This window comes from Sipha flava, unplaced genomic scaffold (assembly GCF_003268045.1).
Source record: "Sipha flava isolate LNK unplaced genomic scaffold, YSA_version1 530_pilon_pilon, whole genome shotgun sequence".
Lineage (NCBI taxonomy): Eukaryota > Metazoa > Arthropoda > Insecta > Hemiptera > Aphididae > Sipha > Sipha flava.
This window is the reverse complement of record NW_020273512.1, coordinates 213004-233521: the sequence shown is the minus strand read 5'-3', so window position 1 is coordinate 233521 and position 20518 is coordinate 213004. Positions and strand designations below refer to the sequence as shown.

At 27.2% G+C, this 20518-nt stretch overlaps 2 protein-coding genes and 1 pseudogene across 4 annotated transcripts in view; 2 read left to right on the top strand and 1 right to left on the bottom strand.

Moving 5' to 3' along the window:
• The first annotated feature begins 1073 nt into the window (after window positions 1-1073).
• On the top strand, window positions 1074-3947 carry LOC112690949 (etoposide-induced protein 2.4 homolog). 2 transcript variants are annotated; one of them, XM_025565056.1, is made up of 7 exons: window positions 1074-1531; window positions 1606-1718; window positions 2850-3096; window positions 3158-3277; window positions 3340-3563; window positions 3626-3706; window positions 3774-3947. In XM_025565056.1, the coding sequence occupies exons 1-7, from the start codon at window positions 1517-1519 to the stop codon at window positions 3889-3891; spliced, it is 918 nt and encodes a 305-aa protein (XP_025420841.1). In that variant the 5' UTR covers window positions 1074-1516; the 3' UTR covers window positions 3892-3947. The 2 variants fall into 2 exon arrangements, with proteins under 2 accessions (XP_025420841.1, XP_025420842.1); XM_025565057.1 differs by lacking the exon at window positions 1074-1531 and having other exon boundaries at window positions 1657-1738.
• Window positions 3948-4566: 619 nt separating this feature from the next.
• On the top strand, window positions 4567-6207 carry LOC112690961 (annotated as a pseudogene).
• Window positions 6208-6793: 586 nt separating this feature from the next.
• Window positions 6794-20518, bottom strand: part of LOC112690945 (1-phosphatidylinositol 4,5-bisphosphate phosphodiesterase classes I and II) — a 60086-nt gene continuing 46361 nt past the window's right edge. For both annotated transcript variants that reach the window (XM_025565054.1, XM_025565055.1), the window contains exons 6-19: window positions 17246-17379; window positions 15386-15470; window positions 15215-15315; window positions 12136-12464; window positions 11749-12065; window positions 11422-11635; window positions 10851-11048; window positions 10140-10669; window positions 9739-10056; window positions 9256-9475; window positions 8926-9151; window positions 8465-8812; window positions 7940-8084; window positions 6794-7757 (exon numbers count right to left, since the gene is read on the bottom strand). In XM_025565054.1, coding sequence (XP_025420839.1) covers window positions 7665-7757; window positions 7940-8084; window positions 8465-8812; window positions 8926-9151; window positions 9256-9475; window positions 9739-10056; window positions 10140-10669; window positions 10851-11048; window positions 11422-11635; window positions 11749-12065; window positions 12136-12464; window positions 15215-15315; window positions 15386-15470; window positions 17246-17379 — 3258 coding nt within the window. In that variant the 3' untranslated portion in view covers window positions 6794-7664. The remainder of the gene's footprint in view (window positions 7758-7939; window positions 8085-8464; window positions 8813-8925; window positions 9152-9255; window positions 9476-9738; window positions 10057-10139; window positions 10670-10850; window positions 11049-11421; window positions 11636-11748; window positions 12066-12135; window positions 12465-15214; window positions 15316-15385; window positions 15471-17245; window positions 17380-20518) is intronic.

Sequence of the window (20518 nt, the reverse complement as noted above, 5' to 3'; positions counted from 1 at the left end):
TTTAAAAAAAAAATTCTACAATTTATAAACGGTTGAATTATTAAAACAATTAAAATTACTTGTTATTTCTTATTATGTATAACTTTTAATTAAGTTTTATTTTATTAGAAATCAAACAATATTATATTAAATTATTTCTTTAGGAATTGTTCTTATTCTAAAATATTAAATCAAATACATTGTTTTGAACTGTAAGAATGATTGCTATGAGTAAACAAATTTTAATTACATTAATTTCAAATGCGTTGTTAGTTTAAATTCAGAATAAAAAAAAAATAAGTACAATATTTTCGATTGGAAATTTTCCAGTAGAAGCATATTTTCAGTTCTCTCTGTACATTAATAAACAAAAAGTTTTTATACCATGTAAAAAACAATAATAGGCATGAATTTTTTCAACTTGCTATGCATCATGTGGGAACTTCATTCATCATGTACATTAGTTCATAAAAATTACTTGAAAAACTAACCTCCTATTTCTCATTAATCTAATTCTGTTAGAATGAAAAAACTTGCATACAAGTCTCAAATTCCTCAACAAATGAGAAAAGTTATTTGTTAATTGGTTTTTATAATTATTATTTGTTTTTTTTTTAAATCGAATGAGTCATTGATAAGAAAAAAAAACCTTTTTTTTATCTTTTACCTATTACTCGAAACATCAGTCTTCACTAATATTATCTAAAAGGTTAGAAATTATTGTTTCAACTTATATGCATGTATTATTTAAGGTTTTACGAGCATTGCATGCATCTAATACACGAATTAAAATTTCAACTACTCGATAGTTCAATTAAATCAATAAATTCTACAGATAATCCGATTAAGGATGAAATAGTAGAAACATAACGTGTCATGATATCATTTGTTCTAATATCCGAGCAATAGTAAAAAGGATAAAAACAATTTTGTTTTTATTTTTTCGAATACAAATAAAAATTTTTATGCGCCGCAATTACTGTATAAACGAGCCATTCTTTATCTTTTGCGGTAGAATAAATTCTGTAGCGTACCGGTATACGATGTTTTTGTACCAATTATTAGTATCATTGACATTTTTTTAACGTTTTAATTGAACAAAGATTCCACAACGGCTTCAATGAAATGACCGCAAAGACGTTATAAAACTTTTAAAACCGATAATTAATTTTATAACACATCAAGATACGTGGTATTAAATGGTGTTATCTATAAGCCTTGTCACGAAACAACTGAAAACAAAAACATTGCGCGAGAAAAAAAAAACTGTGAAACTATGTTGTCGAGACAACACTTTAACTGGGGAAAAATGAATCCAATCTGCCATTTGATGCCGACAGAGTTGTGGACGATGACGTTCATTTTGTAAATAATAATATACACGTTCTATGTTTTAATTAGGTTCCATGTAGTGTAGCGACTATAGACTTCTTCTTTCCACTTGTTGTTGAATACTTCCTGTTGTTATTTATTCATCAAAAATTTATTACATTTTTACATTTAACATTTACAAAAAAAAAAAAAAGAAATAATAAAAATGGACGATTTATATGTAAGTTCAATTGCTCACGTTTATTTTTTTCAAAATGTAATTCTTTAATACCAATATGATCTTTTGTTCTATAGGGATTATCCAAAACTGTATGCAAAGGTGCCTTGGACAGTGTTAAAGGCATAACTGTTTTATTTATGTCAGACAAGCGGTTAAAGAAAGTTGTCAGACCAGTTACTTCATCCAAGTACGATATGTTTGTTTAGAGTAAATACATTTCATTTAATTACAATATTTTTTTTAATATTTTTACATTTGTAATCGAATACAGTAACTATAATAACAATAGATTTTAGATTTTGATTATATAAGTTATAAATACTAAACAATACCATTTGTTCATATTTATTTAGTAGTACAGTATTTAATGTGGTTTTGAAAATATTTTTAGGTTGTTGCATTTATATTAAATATAAATATAATATAAATTTTATTATTATATCATTCAGTTCTAAAATGTATACATTACATACTAAGTTCAATTTTCTGAATTAATTAGAAGTTTTCATTTAATGTCGGTAGTTTAATTTGTTCTTTTTTTTCAATAATGATTTTAATTTAATTTTATTCTTATTATTCATTATTCAAATGCAAATTTCAAATTCATTATTATTATAATATTATATCATATTTTATTAAGTAAAAATTGTAATTTAAATATTTTTAAAATTTCTCAGTATTTAGTTGATTGATAAATTATTATTGTGTCATATGTTTTCTATTAAGATTCACAATGAGTAACTCAATATAAAATAATATTACTTTATTATAATAACAATAATAATTAAAATGAAATAAGATATAAAGAACAACAATAAATATTACAAAAATAATTCTAATAAAATATTAAAACAAAATAATATAGTTAAAAGACAAACATAATTATTAATAATATAATGAATACATTAAAAACAAATAATTTGAGTAAATAAATCTGATGCTCTTGTTATCATTTATTCTAATGAAATTCATGAAGAATATTAAGATTTAATAAATAGTAATAATGGTTAAGAATAATAATTCAATAATTTAAAGAATTTAAATTATAATTTATAATAATAAGGCATAGCACCAAAGTGTCAATAGCATGTGTGCTGATTTTGGTGTTTGTTGAAAATAAAAATAAATTGTTTAGTAATATGATTAGTGAAAACAGAGCCATGACATAAAAATATTATATTTTGTATTCTTCATAATATCTTTTAAAATTATAAATTGTTCTTTAAATAATACAACAACTGAAAGAAAATATTACAAATTTTTAATTAAAAAAAAAAAATATCTCAATTTTATTGCATTGGTTATTTTTTTTTTCTAGAGATCAAAACATGTTACAACGAATAGTTCAATGTTGTACATTAAATGGTGGTATTTTTTGTTTAAGTATAGTAATATTTGAATATGTTATACTACCAGCCTTAGACTACACAATGTCAGTGGCATTCGGAAACCTCAATGACAATATTTGGTTATGGACACGATCATTATTGTCATGGACATTTGGAGCTGTATGGGTGCTACCTATATTTTTATTAAGCAAAATAATAAACAGCTTATGGTTCCAAGTAATTGATAATTTTTAAATTGATTTTACATTAAATTAATGTATAAAATTAATTTATCTAGGATATCGCAGACATAGCATATAAACAAAAAAAAGGTGATCCACAACAACTATCACGAATTAGCAAGGTGATAGCAGATTTTTCATTCAGCCTAGTCGTTCAGTTTTTATTTTTAATTCAAGTAAGACAATATTTTTTCATTGTTCCTTATTTTACCTATGTTTTTATGTATTTATATTTTAGAGTTATTTAGTAAGTATGGTGCCGTCAACAATTTTGAGTACTGTTCTTAGTACTGTACATTTATCATTACTATACTCATTATATTCATTTGAATATAAATGGTGTAATATGGGTATAGAGTTAAACTCGAGATTATCCATTATTGAAAACTGTTGGCCATATTTCCTTGGATTTGGTCTACCATTGGCAGTCATTACATCTTTGCCAGAATCATATATTATTAGGTATGGTACTTATATAATAATTACAATTTAATATGATTCTATTTTTATTTTTTATTTTTCAGTGGTTGTCTGTTTTCGATTCTGTTCCCTGTTTTTATAATTAGTGCAAATGAAGTTAGTCCATCTAAAATTAAAGTTTTCAGGTCTATTGATTTTATAAATTATATACTGTCATTAAAATGTTATTACTATATTTATTTTTTAATATAGGTTGAAATTATTTGCACCAGTACTGTCTATTACTAGTACCATATTCAATCGCTCTATTGGTCCGGCTATAAAATCTTCAGCAAATACTGCAAACAAGACTCAAAAAAATCGTAAATGATTTTACATAATATATAATAATACATTTTATAATATTTTAAGTACTTATTCATTTGCACTTTGTGTAATTCTTACTTTTTTTTATATATATATTTATGAGGCTGTGTTATCTAAAAATATATATGTATATTGTATTGTATATTTATATATTTATTTATATTTTTATTGTTATATTTTGATTTAATAAACTTTTGCTTTTTATCTGTGAAATAATGATTTTAAATCCAAGTTAATAAATTTAATTGCATTATAATTGTAACTAACGGACTTGTATGATATCATATAATATTGTAACTTATATAAGACTAATAAATATAAATTTATTTACAAAATCAAAATATTGACTTTATTTTTACCAAATTACCTATTATCAAATTATATATTAATTGATGGCATAATACAAAATAAAAAGTAGCAATAAGTTGCATGTTTTATCTGTTTATTGTAGTGATATAATTTAATAAAAAAAATTAGAAAATCCCACTCTGCAAGCATGCCAAAATTCCTGTTTCTAATAAGGGTCGTGGTTATACATGGTTATTATACAATTACGTATTTATGTATAACGGTTTATATTTAGGGATAGTTAAAAGTTTTTTTTACTAATTTTAATTATTATTAAAATTATTTAATTTTTCTCATTGATAATTAAGATCTTGAAGTTGAAGAGTCTAATATGATTGTTGGTATGACACAAGGTTCGTCATCATCTTCAGAATTTTGTGAACCACCACTAATGAAACGACGTAGAACTTTTATGAATAATAGCATCGAACCTAATAACATTTGTAGTTCTGAAAGAACAGAACAAATCACCCAGGCGTTAGCAAAAATTATTGCCATTATCACCTTGTTCAAGTTCCGATTTTCAATAATTTATGGTTATCGTCGAACCAAATTATTTAATAAGTATGCAAGAAAGGAGCTATAAAACGAAGAATCAAAGCATTTAACTCATCAGTTGAAGAACAATTAAGAAATATTAAGAGTGTAAGTTGTACATCTGACTGTTGGTCGTCAATATCTCTACAATTGTATATCAGTTACTGCAGATTTTATTGATGATCAGTGGTGTCCAAAATCTTACACTCTGACAACTCATCAATTGGAGGACCGTCATACCTGTAGTTATTACTACAGCAATGGCACAAAAGTTCGAAGTAACGGAGAACCAATGGATATCTATAGAAACTATAGTTAAATGATTTAAACCTTTACAAGTAATTACAACGGAATTTGTGGTGAAAATTATTGTTCAATTTCAATGGTCCGGCCTCTTCTTAACATTGTTATGGAAAAGCATTTACAACCTTAGATAAATGACGATGAAATTGTTGAAAATTTTAAACTTACTGTAATACAGGAATTAAAAGACTGTTTTAAGTTAGGATGAAATCCTTCCAGTGTCGTGTCTGCTAGAAAAATTGCATCTTTTCTCGTCCTAAGATACAAATATTTAGAACATGAGGTAGCAGATGTAAAAGAGAAAATTCGTATACGAGTCAAGAGTTTGTTAGATGATATTAGTAAAAATATATATATGAAGGCTCAAAACTAGGGTAAAAAGTTTGAGTAGAATAACAAGATTATAATATAGGAGTTGGTGTCACTTAGGGGTCGGTTCAAAGCCCTTATTTATTCACTGTAGTAATGGATGAAGTTACGAAATAATACATGGCGTGATTGGTATCCCATGGTGTATGATGTTTGCTGATAATATAGTTTTGGTAGGAGTACAACTTGAAGAAGTTAATAATTGGTTGGATGAGTGAAGGTTAGGTTAACCCCTCGAGGGAAAGGGATTGAGAGTTAGTAATTTAGAAATAAAACGAGTATATAAAATATAAATTTGGAAGAAGATACCAAGAAGTTGAGCATATGAGAAGACCAACGACAATAAGCGGTGATGTGATAGGTGAAGTCGATAACTTTAAATGCTTAGAATCATTTGTATAAAAAGACGGGAGCTTTGGCATGGATGTAAAACATCGGATTAAGAGTGGTTGGATGAAATGGAAAGAAGCGTAAGCGTTTAATGTGATAAGCGAATTCCAATGATGTTAAAAGGTAAACTTTACAGGAGTGTAGTGAGACCTACTATGCTGTATAGTTTACTGATGGGCGGTTGACAGGAAAATAGAACAGAGTATAAGTGTTGGGGAAGTTATACTCTGTTCTATTTTCTGTAAATGTTGCAGAAGTTAGACTGTTGAGATGGATGAGTGTATTGAAAAGAGAAGATAGAATAAGGAACAAACATGTGAGAGGTAGTACTAATGTAGTGTCGATAATGAACAAGATGAGAAGAAAAGACTGAGATGATTTGAGAAAAGAAGAAGAGCAATATCAAAAAAAAGATGGTTGGATATGATTCAGAATTATATGAGGGCTATTGATGTATGTGTACGGGATATAGAAAATCGATAGGTATTTCCACATGATAAGATTATATGTACTATAGATTACTACACGATTACGAACATATTTAATAATAATAATAGATTATTATAAACATAGATTAACACTAATTTAATTAAAAAAAACAATTATTAATTTTTTTTCACGGGGATTAAATTTATTTTAACCAAAGGCTCCAATTTACCGTGGGCCCCCCGCAAGGCGAGGTCGGCGGGCCCCCAGTTACGCTATTAGGAGGTAAGTGTGCACATACTAGGTGTGATGTGCATGACTCTGGGTTTAGGAACAAAATAACTTGTATAAATCATAAATGGCGAATATGAATTGTCTTTATTAATCTGGATAAAATTTTTAATGTGCAAAGACATTGAATGCCCAATTACCTTTTCTAATGCACATATTTATATTTAATAACAAAATATAATAAATAATGATGGGGACAAATGATAAATTAAATACACAATTAAAAATATTTTCAATTAAAAAAATGAAATGTTATACAATACAATAAATATCAGACGGTACTGATGCAAAATTATGTATGCTGTAATCCATTGGCACCTATTATAATAACAGTAGTTCAATAAATATAGTTTTATGCATATATTTTATTTAGAGATACAATAGTAGCTGAGTGAGTATGAATATTATAATGATGAGAAATTTGACATGAGTATATAGTTATGATAATACATAACTATTAATATGCAGTGAAAAGAAGAATGATTCTTGTAATTATTGTAAATTACTGTAAATAATGTATAAAGTAACATTTATGATTATATATAAGTTAAAGATATTACAGTGAATGATATTAAATTATATTGAATGAAAACAAAAATTTAGCTGAAGAATAATGATTGTCAATGAGTATATAGGTAAAGGTACAGTGTATGATGAGAGGAGTTATGCATAGAAAAATTATCACAAAATATTTAATAATAAAATAAATATGGTTATCACAATAAAAAAAGGCTGATCACCTTAAATAACAAATAATAATAATAATAATAATAATATAACTATAATAAATCAATATGTTACAATATAACAAAAATACACTACCACCTGTCGCTGTAAATGTAGTTCATAAAATTTGTACATAATGAGAAAACAAATAATTATAATTAAAATAAATGGCAAAATTAATTGAAATAAAAATAATAACGAGTTAAATCGATCAGTCTTTAGGGATCGACATTGAAATCAGCACAAGTGTCTCTAAACTTACTTTTCAAATGCATCACATTGTTTAAAATTTATTGCCTTTGATTAGAATATATTTTAATTATTTATCTTTAAAAATTACTAGGTATCTAGTTTTACTACATAGTTTTTTTTTTAACTTTACTCATGTCATTGTTTCAATTCGGTCTTTGTACTCGAACCAAGTCCGAATTCTATATTTTGTAGTTTGGCCTCGTATTCTTTGATTAACTCAGCTTTCTTCTATAAAAATAGAATTTAAAAAAATCAGTAAATATTGTACACAATCAATTGACAAATAATGATGAAACAACCCATCCATAAACTCTTCGTAAGACGCAATCCTATGTAAATATCTTTAGTTCATGTAGGTTACCAATAGAAAACGTTCAGTAACGACTAGAAGTTCTCATTATAACACTTACTTTACTCTCGAGATCATAAAAATGTTGTCTAATTTCTTCATGCTGTTTTTCTAGCTCCTCAGTCTTCTTCTCGTAGATCTGATACAAGCGCACACGTTCGTTAACACCCTTTTCAACCATTGAACTGGACACTTCTCGTTTGATTCTGTTGAAAACCATTAATCACGTGTCATACAGGGTTGTCAAGTTGGGGCTGGGACGATCGAGAGGGTAAAAAACGGATGTAATTGATCACACATGACAACGGTTCTCCAGTGACGGACGTTTAACACGACCAACTATAAATTACCGAGTTTATATACAACACACAAGAATTCATGGAAGTATACAATAAAACTATAAGCGGAGAAGTTATTTATATATAATTGAAAAATGTATGGAAACGATGAAAACGTATTGAAATTGAACACAGTTGTTTTTTTAACTGCAATTTCTAAGAAATTTCGTAGCAGACCAGAAATCTAAAAACCTAAACCCTTCCTCTCTTTGAATACTATCAGATGATAAAATCAATAAGACGTTTACCTTCCGATCTCATCTTTGTCTTTGTGGATCTTTGCTAACGATTTCATGTCATGTCTTCTACGGTCCTGTAGCTTTTTCATTACCTCAGCGGTTTCTTTGTCTAACAGTACCTGCAGCATTTTCATCTGATTGGTTTGCGAAGATCGCATCACTTTTTCCAGCGACGAAAAAACAATATCGTGATATTTCTTGGACGTTTCTCGTTCCTCTATCACATATTTTTTGTCAATAGCCAATAGTCGTTCTGATTGACTCCGGGACATCCTCGGAATGGAGCTGGTGGAATTGTCTGTGTCGCATTCAGATGATTCAGACGCATCTTGATGAGTCTGCAGTATACTTTCCTGGCTATGAAATAAAAACTAGTTTAGTATTCATTACGATGCACAGTAAAATATTATGGCATCTCCATAGCAGACGCTATTGAAAATTATACTCTGAATCATGGAGCATTATATTACATGTTTTTAATTGATAAACGCTTGACGAATCGGGAATTTATCGGAAATTTCGACTTTCGCATTCGTTCGGAATCGTGCGACGATCTCAAGTGTTGAACCTGATGCCTTTCTTTTTCTTGTTTCCTCCTGATCCTTTCGATTTTCTTCTCAAGTTCCAATTTCTTCTCCTTTACAATTTTGTTTTCCATAAGCTTTGTCAAAGGTTCGGCTACTATACCTTCGCTTACTATACGCAAAATATAAAAACAAAATAATAAATAACTAAAGAGTAATAATTTATGCATCAGTACAACATTTTAATAATAATGTTAAGTAAATACAACTACTCACGAGAAGGAGTCGATACAATTGGTTTCTTTTGTGGGCCTCTAGGACCTATATTGAAATCGTCGTTGACTAAATGCTCGACCGTCGATACAGGGTTCACGGTGACAGATACCCGATGGGGAGGTAAAGTAACGGTCATGTGATGAGTGGTGGGCAAGTCTGGGCAGCTTGTCTGATGCCGGGTTACTGGTTTCACATCGGGTTCCGCCGGTGCGAGAGTCGTCTTTAAAAAAGCACGTGGAGGGTTAAATATATAAACATTGAGTATGCGGATCGTAGGACGATAAAACGAGACTAGAGCAGTGATAATTTTTTTCTCTTTCATTTTCAAAAGCTTTATGCATTATAGCTCGAAAATTACGAGTAAAATATTACAATAATTAAGGTACAATTGAATGCTATTTTAAATAAAATCAATACAAAATAAATATACAATATAATATACTGATAAAAGGTAGAGGAATGATGATAGTATGTTAAACTTACATCGTCCGGGTTTACGGATTGGTCCATCTCGTCTGCAAAGACGGCTAGCTGTTTGGTGCGTTTGTCGAGGTCCGACTGGAATTTAATGGGATTAGCCAAAGCTTCGGCGAAATTCGACAGACCGTCGGGTACATAGTCTTTGACGGTGATCTTTAGAAACAAAGTGCCACAAGGCAGAGGCTGGCCCATTTCGTTTCGTAAAACCACGTGCCTGTAGCCAGGACAAAGCCCTACCACGGGAATGATCCGATGACCGATAAACTTACCGGAGTCCTCGAAGGCGGCCAGACGCAATGATGCTAGCTGAGGAAGGACCACCTGGAACAGGATAATTTAAATTATGACTTGTGTTACTATCGGCTATCGGCTACATGGTGCGCAGTTAAGAAATTACAACATACCTTTTTAAACACAAACGGTTCATCCCCGTAGACAGGATTGATACCATTGTACGGCACGATGCGAGTACGAAATTTTTTCCTGACCGTGTCAGCTGGAAGACCATACATTTCGATATCCACATACGTACCGACTCGTTTGTCGGTAAGCATTTGACCGGATAAGACTTCGACAGTCAATGTGCCGGCAATGATACCGTCCACGGTGGATTCGGCAAATGGGTCGAACGTACGGTCAGCACGTCTCATGAACTCCGGTTTCAACAGGTAACCACTGCGCATATTGTACTCGAATATCCCTAAGTTCAGTTGCATGGCCACGTCCATGGTCTGATAGTTCAACGCGACCAGCTGACATCCTGCGTTCCAAAACACTTGTGGCATAAAGTTGGACGAGTCGAAACGAGTGCCGGCTGGATACACTCGGCTCAACTGGTTTTTGTTATACTTCACAAACTCCATTGGTCGTTCTTTCAATAATGTCATTGCTTGTTTTTCGTCAAATGACGACATTTCGTAGTGACGGTTTTTTTCTTAATAAAAAAAAAAAAAAAATCATAAAAACACAATATCAAAAACCATTAATACTAACAATACACCAAATTACAGGACAAATAATTAAAACGTATTTTTCTAAATTAATATTTGAATCGCTGATACTATTTGTATAGACCACTCGAAAACCTACAAGTATTTTAAGTATAAAATACTCACTTTCTGCATTTTCGAAAGAAGTGAACTGTACAGATTGGCAATAGTTGACCAGCACCGATATTTCTGTACCGGCTTCAGTTTCTTTGGTGTTGGATACCTTATCGACTAAAGGTTTACCTTGCAAGACGTGTTTCAAATCAGCTGTTCGGTCTACATCCTCTTCTTCGCCGTCGGTATCACTACTACTATCGTCATCATCTGAAACATTATATTTATAAATATTATAAAATATAATGATTCATTCAAATTCTCGTAAATATATAATCTTTCAGTTATTTTCGAGTATAAATAAATGAAATGTAAAACAATTATCGGTATACCTAGTCACAACAAAAAAATTATTAATTTTTAAGTACATATGTGTCAATGCCATTAAATAAAAGCTGGATTCTGTAACTATACACTTTTATTCATTTTAACTTTGACAACTATTCTTAACACCTATAATTTATTACATTCAATTATGTTGGGGAAAAAAATGTAATATATTTGTTTCTCAAATCGGCTAAGACAAACAGTTATTTTCTAAGAATAATGTATTATATTATTGTATTGGAAATATTTTGAATACCTTCGTCGTCGTCTTGATTACTGTCTTTACTCGGTTGTCGGATCGGTTCTCTTGGTAAGTCTCCGTTGCCCAATACTAAAGTGGCAGCTGTAGCAGGCTCCAATACTACGCTGGCCGTGGGCTTCTTGTGGTGGTGGTGATGTTTTTTCTTATTCTTAATGATTATTTTATTTTTCAGCATAGAAGGGGGTGGTAACGGCACACCGGGTTCGAGCTGTTTAAAAATAACGTAGGTACATCATAAATATCTCGGATACAATTCAATGAAATGAAAATCATATCATCGCGCTCGTATGTTATATTTTTATTATGTTGTATGATAATTACTTTATGGGTGTTCAACGGCTCGTACAGCAACTTGTCGCCGAAATAATCGTGACAGTATTGGGCGATTTTTGCTTGTTGTTTCGTGTTGCAATGGTTCTCAAACGACAATATGACCGGATAGTCGGACGATTTGAATGCTGACTCGGCAATCGCTTCGATTACTTCACGAGCAGATACTTCAGGCACGAAAGTGTATCCGTGCAGGATCACCGGTTCGTTCGTCTTCCCGTTCCACAGATCCAATTCGACACAACGACACCCGGATAGCAGACATTGTCTGTATATCTCCACGGACGACTTACCGGTCAACTGGTGACCTGGTTGAACATAAACATTTTTCAGGCAACTGCAATAAATGCGATTTTATTGCATGTGTATGATTTTTACCAGTCAGGTAAGTGTTGTGCGACGAATTGATGAAGTAATGCGATAGTGGCTGATCCATGTCGTTGTTCAATTCTAACGTGGAAGAACACACTATTGGATTGTCCGCGCTCATCAGGTACTTTAGAAAACCGTCGAAACTCAACAAACCACGTTGCGCGTTTTGTTTGTTAGGCTCAAATTCCCGTATCAAATCTTTCGCTCTGTCTGAATTGGCATACGGATGTAGTATTTCGTTCAAACGAGGATCCCTCTGAGTGCGGTTCAAGAAATCGACGAATTGACCGACTGTCATCAGTTTTTTCTTACCCGAAGCGCCTCGATCATTACATCTAAAAGTGGTTTACAAAAAAAAAAAAAGAAGAAAATGACAAAATCGTGTTTAAATTACTTTTAATTATTATAGAATAAAATATAACCATATTTCAATTACTAACATTTCAACCGTATTATTAGAATATTTGTAAAGTATTTTTTTTAGATATGTTTCGAAATAAAAATTCATCTTTACTTTATAAATGTAATAATACTCCAGGCTAAGAATTTATTTATTTATATATTATACGAATGTATTGTTAAATTAACTGCATCGGCTCGTTAAGATAAGTTTAAATATCTTATAGAAAATACTAAAATTAGCAGACAGACATTTTGTAATCAATTTGAATTTGAAATCAAATGAATAAAATTTAAAAATATATTATTAAAGTTTTCATACATTTTCACTTTATTACATTAAGGAAATTTTAAATTTATAAACTACACAAATTCTACCGTTAATTAAAAGAGTATATCATATTATATTTGTATTATTTTATTTATCAATTTATATTTAAATAAAAGTTTAAAAAAATAGATGAGCGAATAAAAAGTTACGTGTTTGTTAAAATAATAAAAATGTCATTGAGAACACATAAAAGTAATTTAAAATGAAACGCATTTTCCAACGGTAGGAAAATTGATATTTAATCAATAAATATTTAATTTATATATAATTTTATAAACACGAGTAATACTATACGGCCTTTTTTTTTAAATTGTACGTGACCACTAATCACTTTATGAAATATTCAAATTAGAAAAATTTATTGCGGAGATAATGCTAGAATTATTGAAGCCACGCGAATTTGGAATTAATTAAATATTGTAGCATTTAAATAGATCTTTAAAAATTCAAAAGAAAATTGTGTTTTTAAACACCATGATTAATTTTTCGACAGATTTGTATACCAGTAACCATTAGATAACAAATAAGGAAGACTATAAGACGAGTACCTATGTATAATTTTTTCTATTCATTCAAAACTCCAATGATTGTGTTCACTCATTGACTTAATTGCACAATAAAACAATAGGTTTGCGTAGTAGTTAATTTGAATAATATCGAAGGCATATTTAAATTATTGTATCTTTATAGTATTAAAAACATATTATACTATAATTACATGTTTGCTTAATACAATAATAAATTTAATAACTTTAGGTTGTTGGCATTAGAAATATATACACCGATATTCGATATTTTTTATTATCGATATTGTTGGTTATAACATTATGTATTGTAATTATTTTAATTTACATAAAAATAGTTTTAACTCCTTTACAATATTAATTTTTGTTATGATATTTATCTAGATAAATAAAATAGTTGCGTTTTAATCATCGTTATATAATATTGTTACAGAACTGCAATAAAGTATTAAAAAATAAATATACCTGTTTTTTTTAAATAAGGTTGAATTTAATCAACAATCTTCAAAATATATTTAACAATATTTGATACAAATGTTTGTCACAATAACGCGCTATATTTTGTTATTAATATTCATATATAATTATTAATTATTATTATTTATTATTATTAATTATTCTATACTATTATATTATATAATTATCTATAATAAAAACTGCAGCATACGAAAATAATACATATGAACAATTACGAAAAAAAATTATTTGAAGTTTTTTCATTTCCATTTTTCTATAAATATATTAAAACATTAACAATTTTACCAAGAACCGTGGAACTTCAAAATGTTAAATACTATAGTTGCAATACGTGATGAAATTTAGAACTAATGTAATATAATCTTGTGTAATGGAAAATCGTTAGTTTTAACTAATATATTGAAATTTTTTCATAATTTCTGAACTAGATTCCGTCTCCATATATGGCAACCTCCAAGAAAAATTAAAGAGAATTTCAGAGACTTATTAATCTCAATAAACTATTCTTCTAACTACTCTCATCCAATTCACAGCCAAAACAAAAAAAGGATTATTTTAAGATAAAGTGCTACAATTGAGTGGCTTGTTTATATTATGTAACAATATAAATCACTACCTCATCATTCATGTTATCTAATTTAAAGTTAAATTACGGACTGAATGTTTCATAAATTAACGTTTAAAAGTTACGTATATATAAGAAATTGTGTTTTGTTTATTTTGAAAATTTAAAATTTTTCCATGGAATTTTATACCTATTAGTTTTAGCTAATGCAAATGAATGAAATAATATTATCAACAAAATATATTTTATTAGTAATTCATTAGATTTTTTATAAATACAATTATATGTTTTAATAAATAAATTGTAATCCAATAATTATTAAACTTAAGTCATTTATTTACTTGCTATAATTTTTCTGTTTATATAATACAAGTAAATAATACTGCAAAACAGGGAAATATGTATAAACTATCTAAAAAAAAAAATAGCTTAGAGGCACTAAAAGATAAACATTATATCCAACAACATTCAATTTTATATTCCAGTTGAAACGTAGGTGTACTTGATTTTTTTTTTTTTATAGATCATATGATAAAAAGTAATTTTAAACAACCCACCTGTTTCATAAATAGGCACGTATCAAATAAAGTTTGCACCATAAAATATAAGTTTATCATATTATCTACAACTGTCAAATACTGTAGAGTTTAAAAATAATATAATATTAAAAACAACATGCATTTATGTCCTTTCATTATTAAACGTCTTTAAACTATGATTATGCAATTGTCTACTATATAATAGGATTTTTATTTTAATGCTATTTATATAATATGGTGATTTACTTACACCTCATCAAATAATTGTGCGACTTCAGGCCGAACAGTGACATTTTTGTAGAATGTGAAAAAATCTTCAAACGTAAACTTTGTCGGACTAACGAAATCATTCTGGACATATCAATTAACATTAGTTCTAATAATTATCATAATAATTTGATTTTTTATTATATTTTCGCACTTTGTTTGAAGGTAATCCAGATGATTCCATGGCTTTTTCCACTTTCTTCCTGTCTTCTTTGTTTTGCGTGAACGTTTTGAGAATACTAAAATTAACATTCATAAATAAGTAAAAATTCATTTATAAGAAATATGCACATAAATATGAATATAGATATAAAGTTAACCGTAGTTGTTATTTGAACTTTCTATGAATACATTATAAAAACTTATATTTTTATATTTTAATATCAACTAATCGACTAAAACAATTCAAACTTTATTACGGTACTTAAATATAATAATAAGCATTTATTTATGTTAAGATTGTAATACGTATTCAATTATCCAGTCAATTAAAGCATGGATAATTATGTTCATTCGACAAAGAAATGAAAAATGTACAAAGAATAAATAATTTAACGAAACGGATAGATATGCGAAATAAAAGTGTACAATAATATCGGAGACGACAGAGGGGAAATTTTTTCTTATATTATCATTATTATAATAGTAAGTTGTAAATACTTAAAATTGTATTTAACTCAAAACTTTATCAACTCGAAAACTTAAGTTATCGTTATGTATCCATTGAAATATATTTATAATTTGTTAATTTATTTTACTTGAAATATTTTTCGTTGTCTTCGAGTTATCACGAATTGCTTTTGCAAACAAAAAACTCAAAAGTATATACGGACAAGATACAGTGATACACACTAGATATTGGATTCCGATCAATTCTGCAAAAAACTTTATTTTGTATTAAAAACAATGATAAATTATCACATTTGGAAAACGATAATGCAAACATTTAGGTTTGTTTCGAAACAATCTTAATGTTGTTAAAAACGGTCGTATTCGTCGCAAATCTTTTAGTTGTAGTTGTTTTTTTTTTTTTTTAATACTGAGAAATTTGAACACTTATAATCACTTATTTTATGATCAGCGATCAAAAAACCAAATTGAAATGAAAAATGTAAGTCTTTTTAGAGTAACAAAAAAAAAAGAAGTTTTTCCATAAAATAAACATTTAAAAAAGAAGAAATTGAAACTCAAACTCTGTGTAGAATTCTCTCACTCATCGGAGCAAGGCTTTAACAATATTATATTTTAAATTAATTAAAAAGTAACTAGATTATAGTATTGATCAAACGCTAATTTGATAAGTTAATCATTACAAAAAATTACAAACATGATAATAATTATTGAATTCGTCGTCTGTAATTAATCGTTAAGGCGCGTTTTCATTTGTGTTTAGTCAAAAGTCATTAATAATTTATTGGACAATTGTTTGGTAGTAAACTATATAAAGGTGCACAAGGGCGTTTATATTATTTGTTTTGGGAAAATGGGAACTTGTGCTCGAAGTTATACGGTCCAATATTACGTTTAATGAGATAAACTGTTTACTTTGTAGTAATTTCTACATAAAGGGTGTACAATTATTTTGTAATATTTTTGGAACTTTACTGAAAAATGAATACGTTTTTAACGATAAAATTAAATTGAACGACTGCATAAATAAATGTTAAAGTAATAAGAAAATGGAAAAACTATTTTCAAATAAAAGTAAATGGAATGATTTCTTGAAATATATAAAAAAAAAAAAACTTATAAAAAATGATTATTAAAAATAATATATTTTGCAATACAATTAATATAGGTATTATAATATTTTCGTTGAGTTATTCACCTTGTACATTTTTACTTTTTCCATTGCTAAATCATATAAATCCAGATATCAAATATCTAATAAGTAATTCAAATGTTATACTACACGTATTTAAGAACCGAATACTCGATTAGTGATGGGCTATTTTATAAGTATACTTTATTTACATATTTATGTATCTTTGAATAATAAAAATATAGTAATCACTTTTTCACTGGAATTTTGCCATTTTTGTCGACTAGCAAATTCAATTTAGTGTGAGTTTTGTGCAAGAACGCTATCGGTGACCAGTTCAGCTGCACCAAGTTTAAAGCGAGCTTCAAAAGTCCATCCGTCCATATCTAAATAGAGTGAGATAAATAACAATTAATGATATGATAACAATAATGTTTAACCATTGTAAACTTTTAAATTAATATACAGACATCGTAATTCATAATGGCACTTAAAATGGTTAAATCTAAAGTTGGTATATTATAGTATAGTAAATTGTCAAATACACAAACATATTTTTTAAATTAATTATTAGTTGAAAATATACATAATATCTTTATGTATATTTATGTATACTAATCAATTTATTAAATAAAATATTTTAACAAGTACCAAAAAAATCCAAAAGAACGCAAATTGATATTAATTTTACGGTAATTTAATTTTGATTGTTTTCAGGAAAATGTATTAAAATTATAGATTTACTAAATTATAGTAACTAAAAAATTAACTTAAATTACTATTATAAATTGCGTCCTTAATTAAAATCATAAAAACTACATAGAAGATGCTACATAAATATCTTTAATTATTGTTTTAAAAAATGATTTTATATTTTTATTGTACCATAAAATATTAAAAAAAACTTATTTATGAATAGCATAAGTTGAATATTGTTTTTAATCCTTTAAAGTAGAATTAAGTAAAGCAAATATAATGGGTTTTTTTTTTTATTTTTTTTAAAACAACAAAAATGTAACTTTTGTTTAGTATTTCAAGTTATAAACAAATTGCACATACTACTAATTTTAAATTAAATCATGTAATTATTTATGTGTTTATGATAAAAGTTTTAATAACGAGTTATTTATTCTTAAAATTTTAATTCCACTTGTAAAATACGAAAAAACCAAACTTTAATTTGCATAATTACATTTTAAAATAATCAAAATACTCCAGTAAATACTGGTTACATAAAAATATTGTAATGATAAAATTTACAAATTTTATTAAATTTCTATTACACTGATTTTTTCAGTAATGTATTTTTTTAAATTTTTTTTTATAGAAAAACTGTAGACATTTCTCTGACGATATTATACAAAATATAGTATATTAATATTATTTGTTTGCGATTGATTGATTGTAAGTATGGCTACGAAACAAAATATTAACAGAAAAAAAACTATAATTACTTTTTTTAATTAAAATTGTCTTTATTTAAAGTGTATTTAATAAAAAATATCATATTTTAATAATAAATCAGAATAAATATAGTACAAACAAATTTTTTCATACTTTTGCTTTAAAGATATATGATTACATATGATTATGTACGAAAAAAAAATTTTGCTGAATACAAAATTCCCCCCCTCCCAATTTTAATAAAATTATAGGCAAATAAAAAATAGTGATATCAACAAATAGTTAATGTATAAATTCATCATTATGTATTGTTAATGTCAAATAAGGAGAGTTAAAGTGTGTCAAAGTTATAATTTTAATTATTCAATAGCTGTTACAATGTAACAATATTACAAAGACACAACGTAAACAGTAATGCACTAAGCCTATAAGTATAAAATAATAATAAAGTATCATACAATGGAAATAAATAATAAATAACGTACGCGGGGGAACATAAAATATTATTATATGTGACTATGGGGTTTTATGGCATTGGTAATTCAAATTTTTTCATCATAGTTACTGCTTAATACAGAAAAGTCCAAAATTTAAACAGTAAACGAATTTATGTTTCATCCATCATGTTTTTAATTTGAAATTATTTTTATTTTGAAACAAATTAAGTTTTTATTTTTTATTTATCATTACATGGTTAAATAACGATTCATAAATAAAAATAACTAAAATATTCAAATATTCTCTTTTTTTTATTAAAATAAATAGACTAATAATTATTGAATTATAACTTACATTCATAATATTTTTAAAGATATGATAATTATAATTTATGATACTTCATACACCTATCATAATATAATATTACGTTGAAAATTCTAGTTGATATTTTTGTTTTCATTATTGTAAATTATTAATGTATACAAATAGGTACTTAATATTTTACTCTACATGTTGTTATAATACACGGACATAAAGTAATTATTTCTAAAAATCATACTATTTTTATCGGTTTTTTTAAAGCATAAAATATAGATATAATATTTGTAGATGCAAAATACTGATAATAAAAATCATTAACTCTAAATAAATTATGTAATATAAAGTAGAATCAATACGAATTAGCATGATAATAACGACAATTATCACTAAGCAAATAATAAAACCAGGAAATTATTGAGTTAATGTTTATTATGATGTACAAAGGTATTAACATAATTTATGTTAACTATTGGCCAGTAACACTTTATCAGTAGATGCCTCAAAATATCGAATAGAACATAAAATAATAACATAATAATAACATAATGCATGGAAACTAAAATTAGCTGTATATTAAAAATAAATAATGCAATAAGCCACGAGGTCAAAAATTTATATGCTTTAATAACTTGAAAATAATTATAAACGTTCAATTTTATAACGATCATCTATCGTAAAATATAATTATTTTATTAAACCATTCAGTTATAACGGTTCTTGGTCATAACTAGGGAACGGATTTATATGTAAATGCATATTTTTATTAAAACGAAATATTTAAGATTCGATAGTAAATGTTCATGATTTAAATCATTCCTATTAATATAATGCTACTTTAATTTTACATATTTTTACATATTTTGGTATAATTACATATTTTTACATATTTACAATAATTTGTAAATACTTTTAAACATATTTTATCATTTCATCATTCATACATCTTCTTCTTACGAAAATACAAGAAATTATTTCAAATTTAGATCCAGTATCGCTATTAAAAAACTCAAAATATTATGAAAAATAAAACATTAAAAACTAATTTAATTTTCATCTCAGTGAGTTTTAGTTTTATTGCACATACATTTACAAAATTAGAAACAAAAATATGTCCTTAAACGATAGTATGCAAATTGTCGAATCAACGATTGAAAAATTTAAACTCGTAAGCGGACCAATAGGAAATATTGTAAAAAAGAAAATTTATGCTGCTACAGAAAAAAATTCTAGGCTATATTGATTTTAAATCAATCAATGACATAATGAGTGGCAGACACCCTTCTAAAAATTTGGAATTATCGTCTTCTGATATTATGCGAATCAAATATGCTTCAATCAACCGATGTAGGTAGATGTGGAACA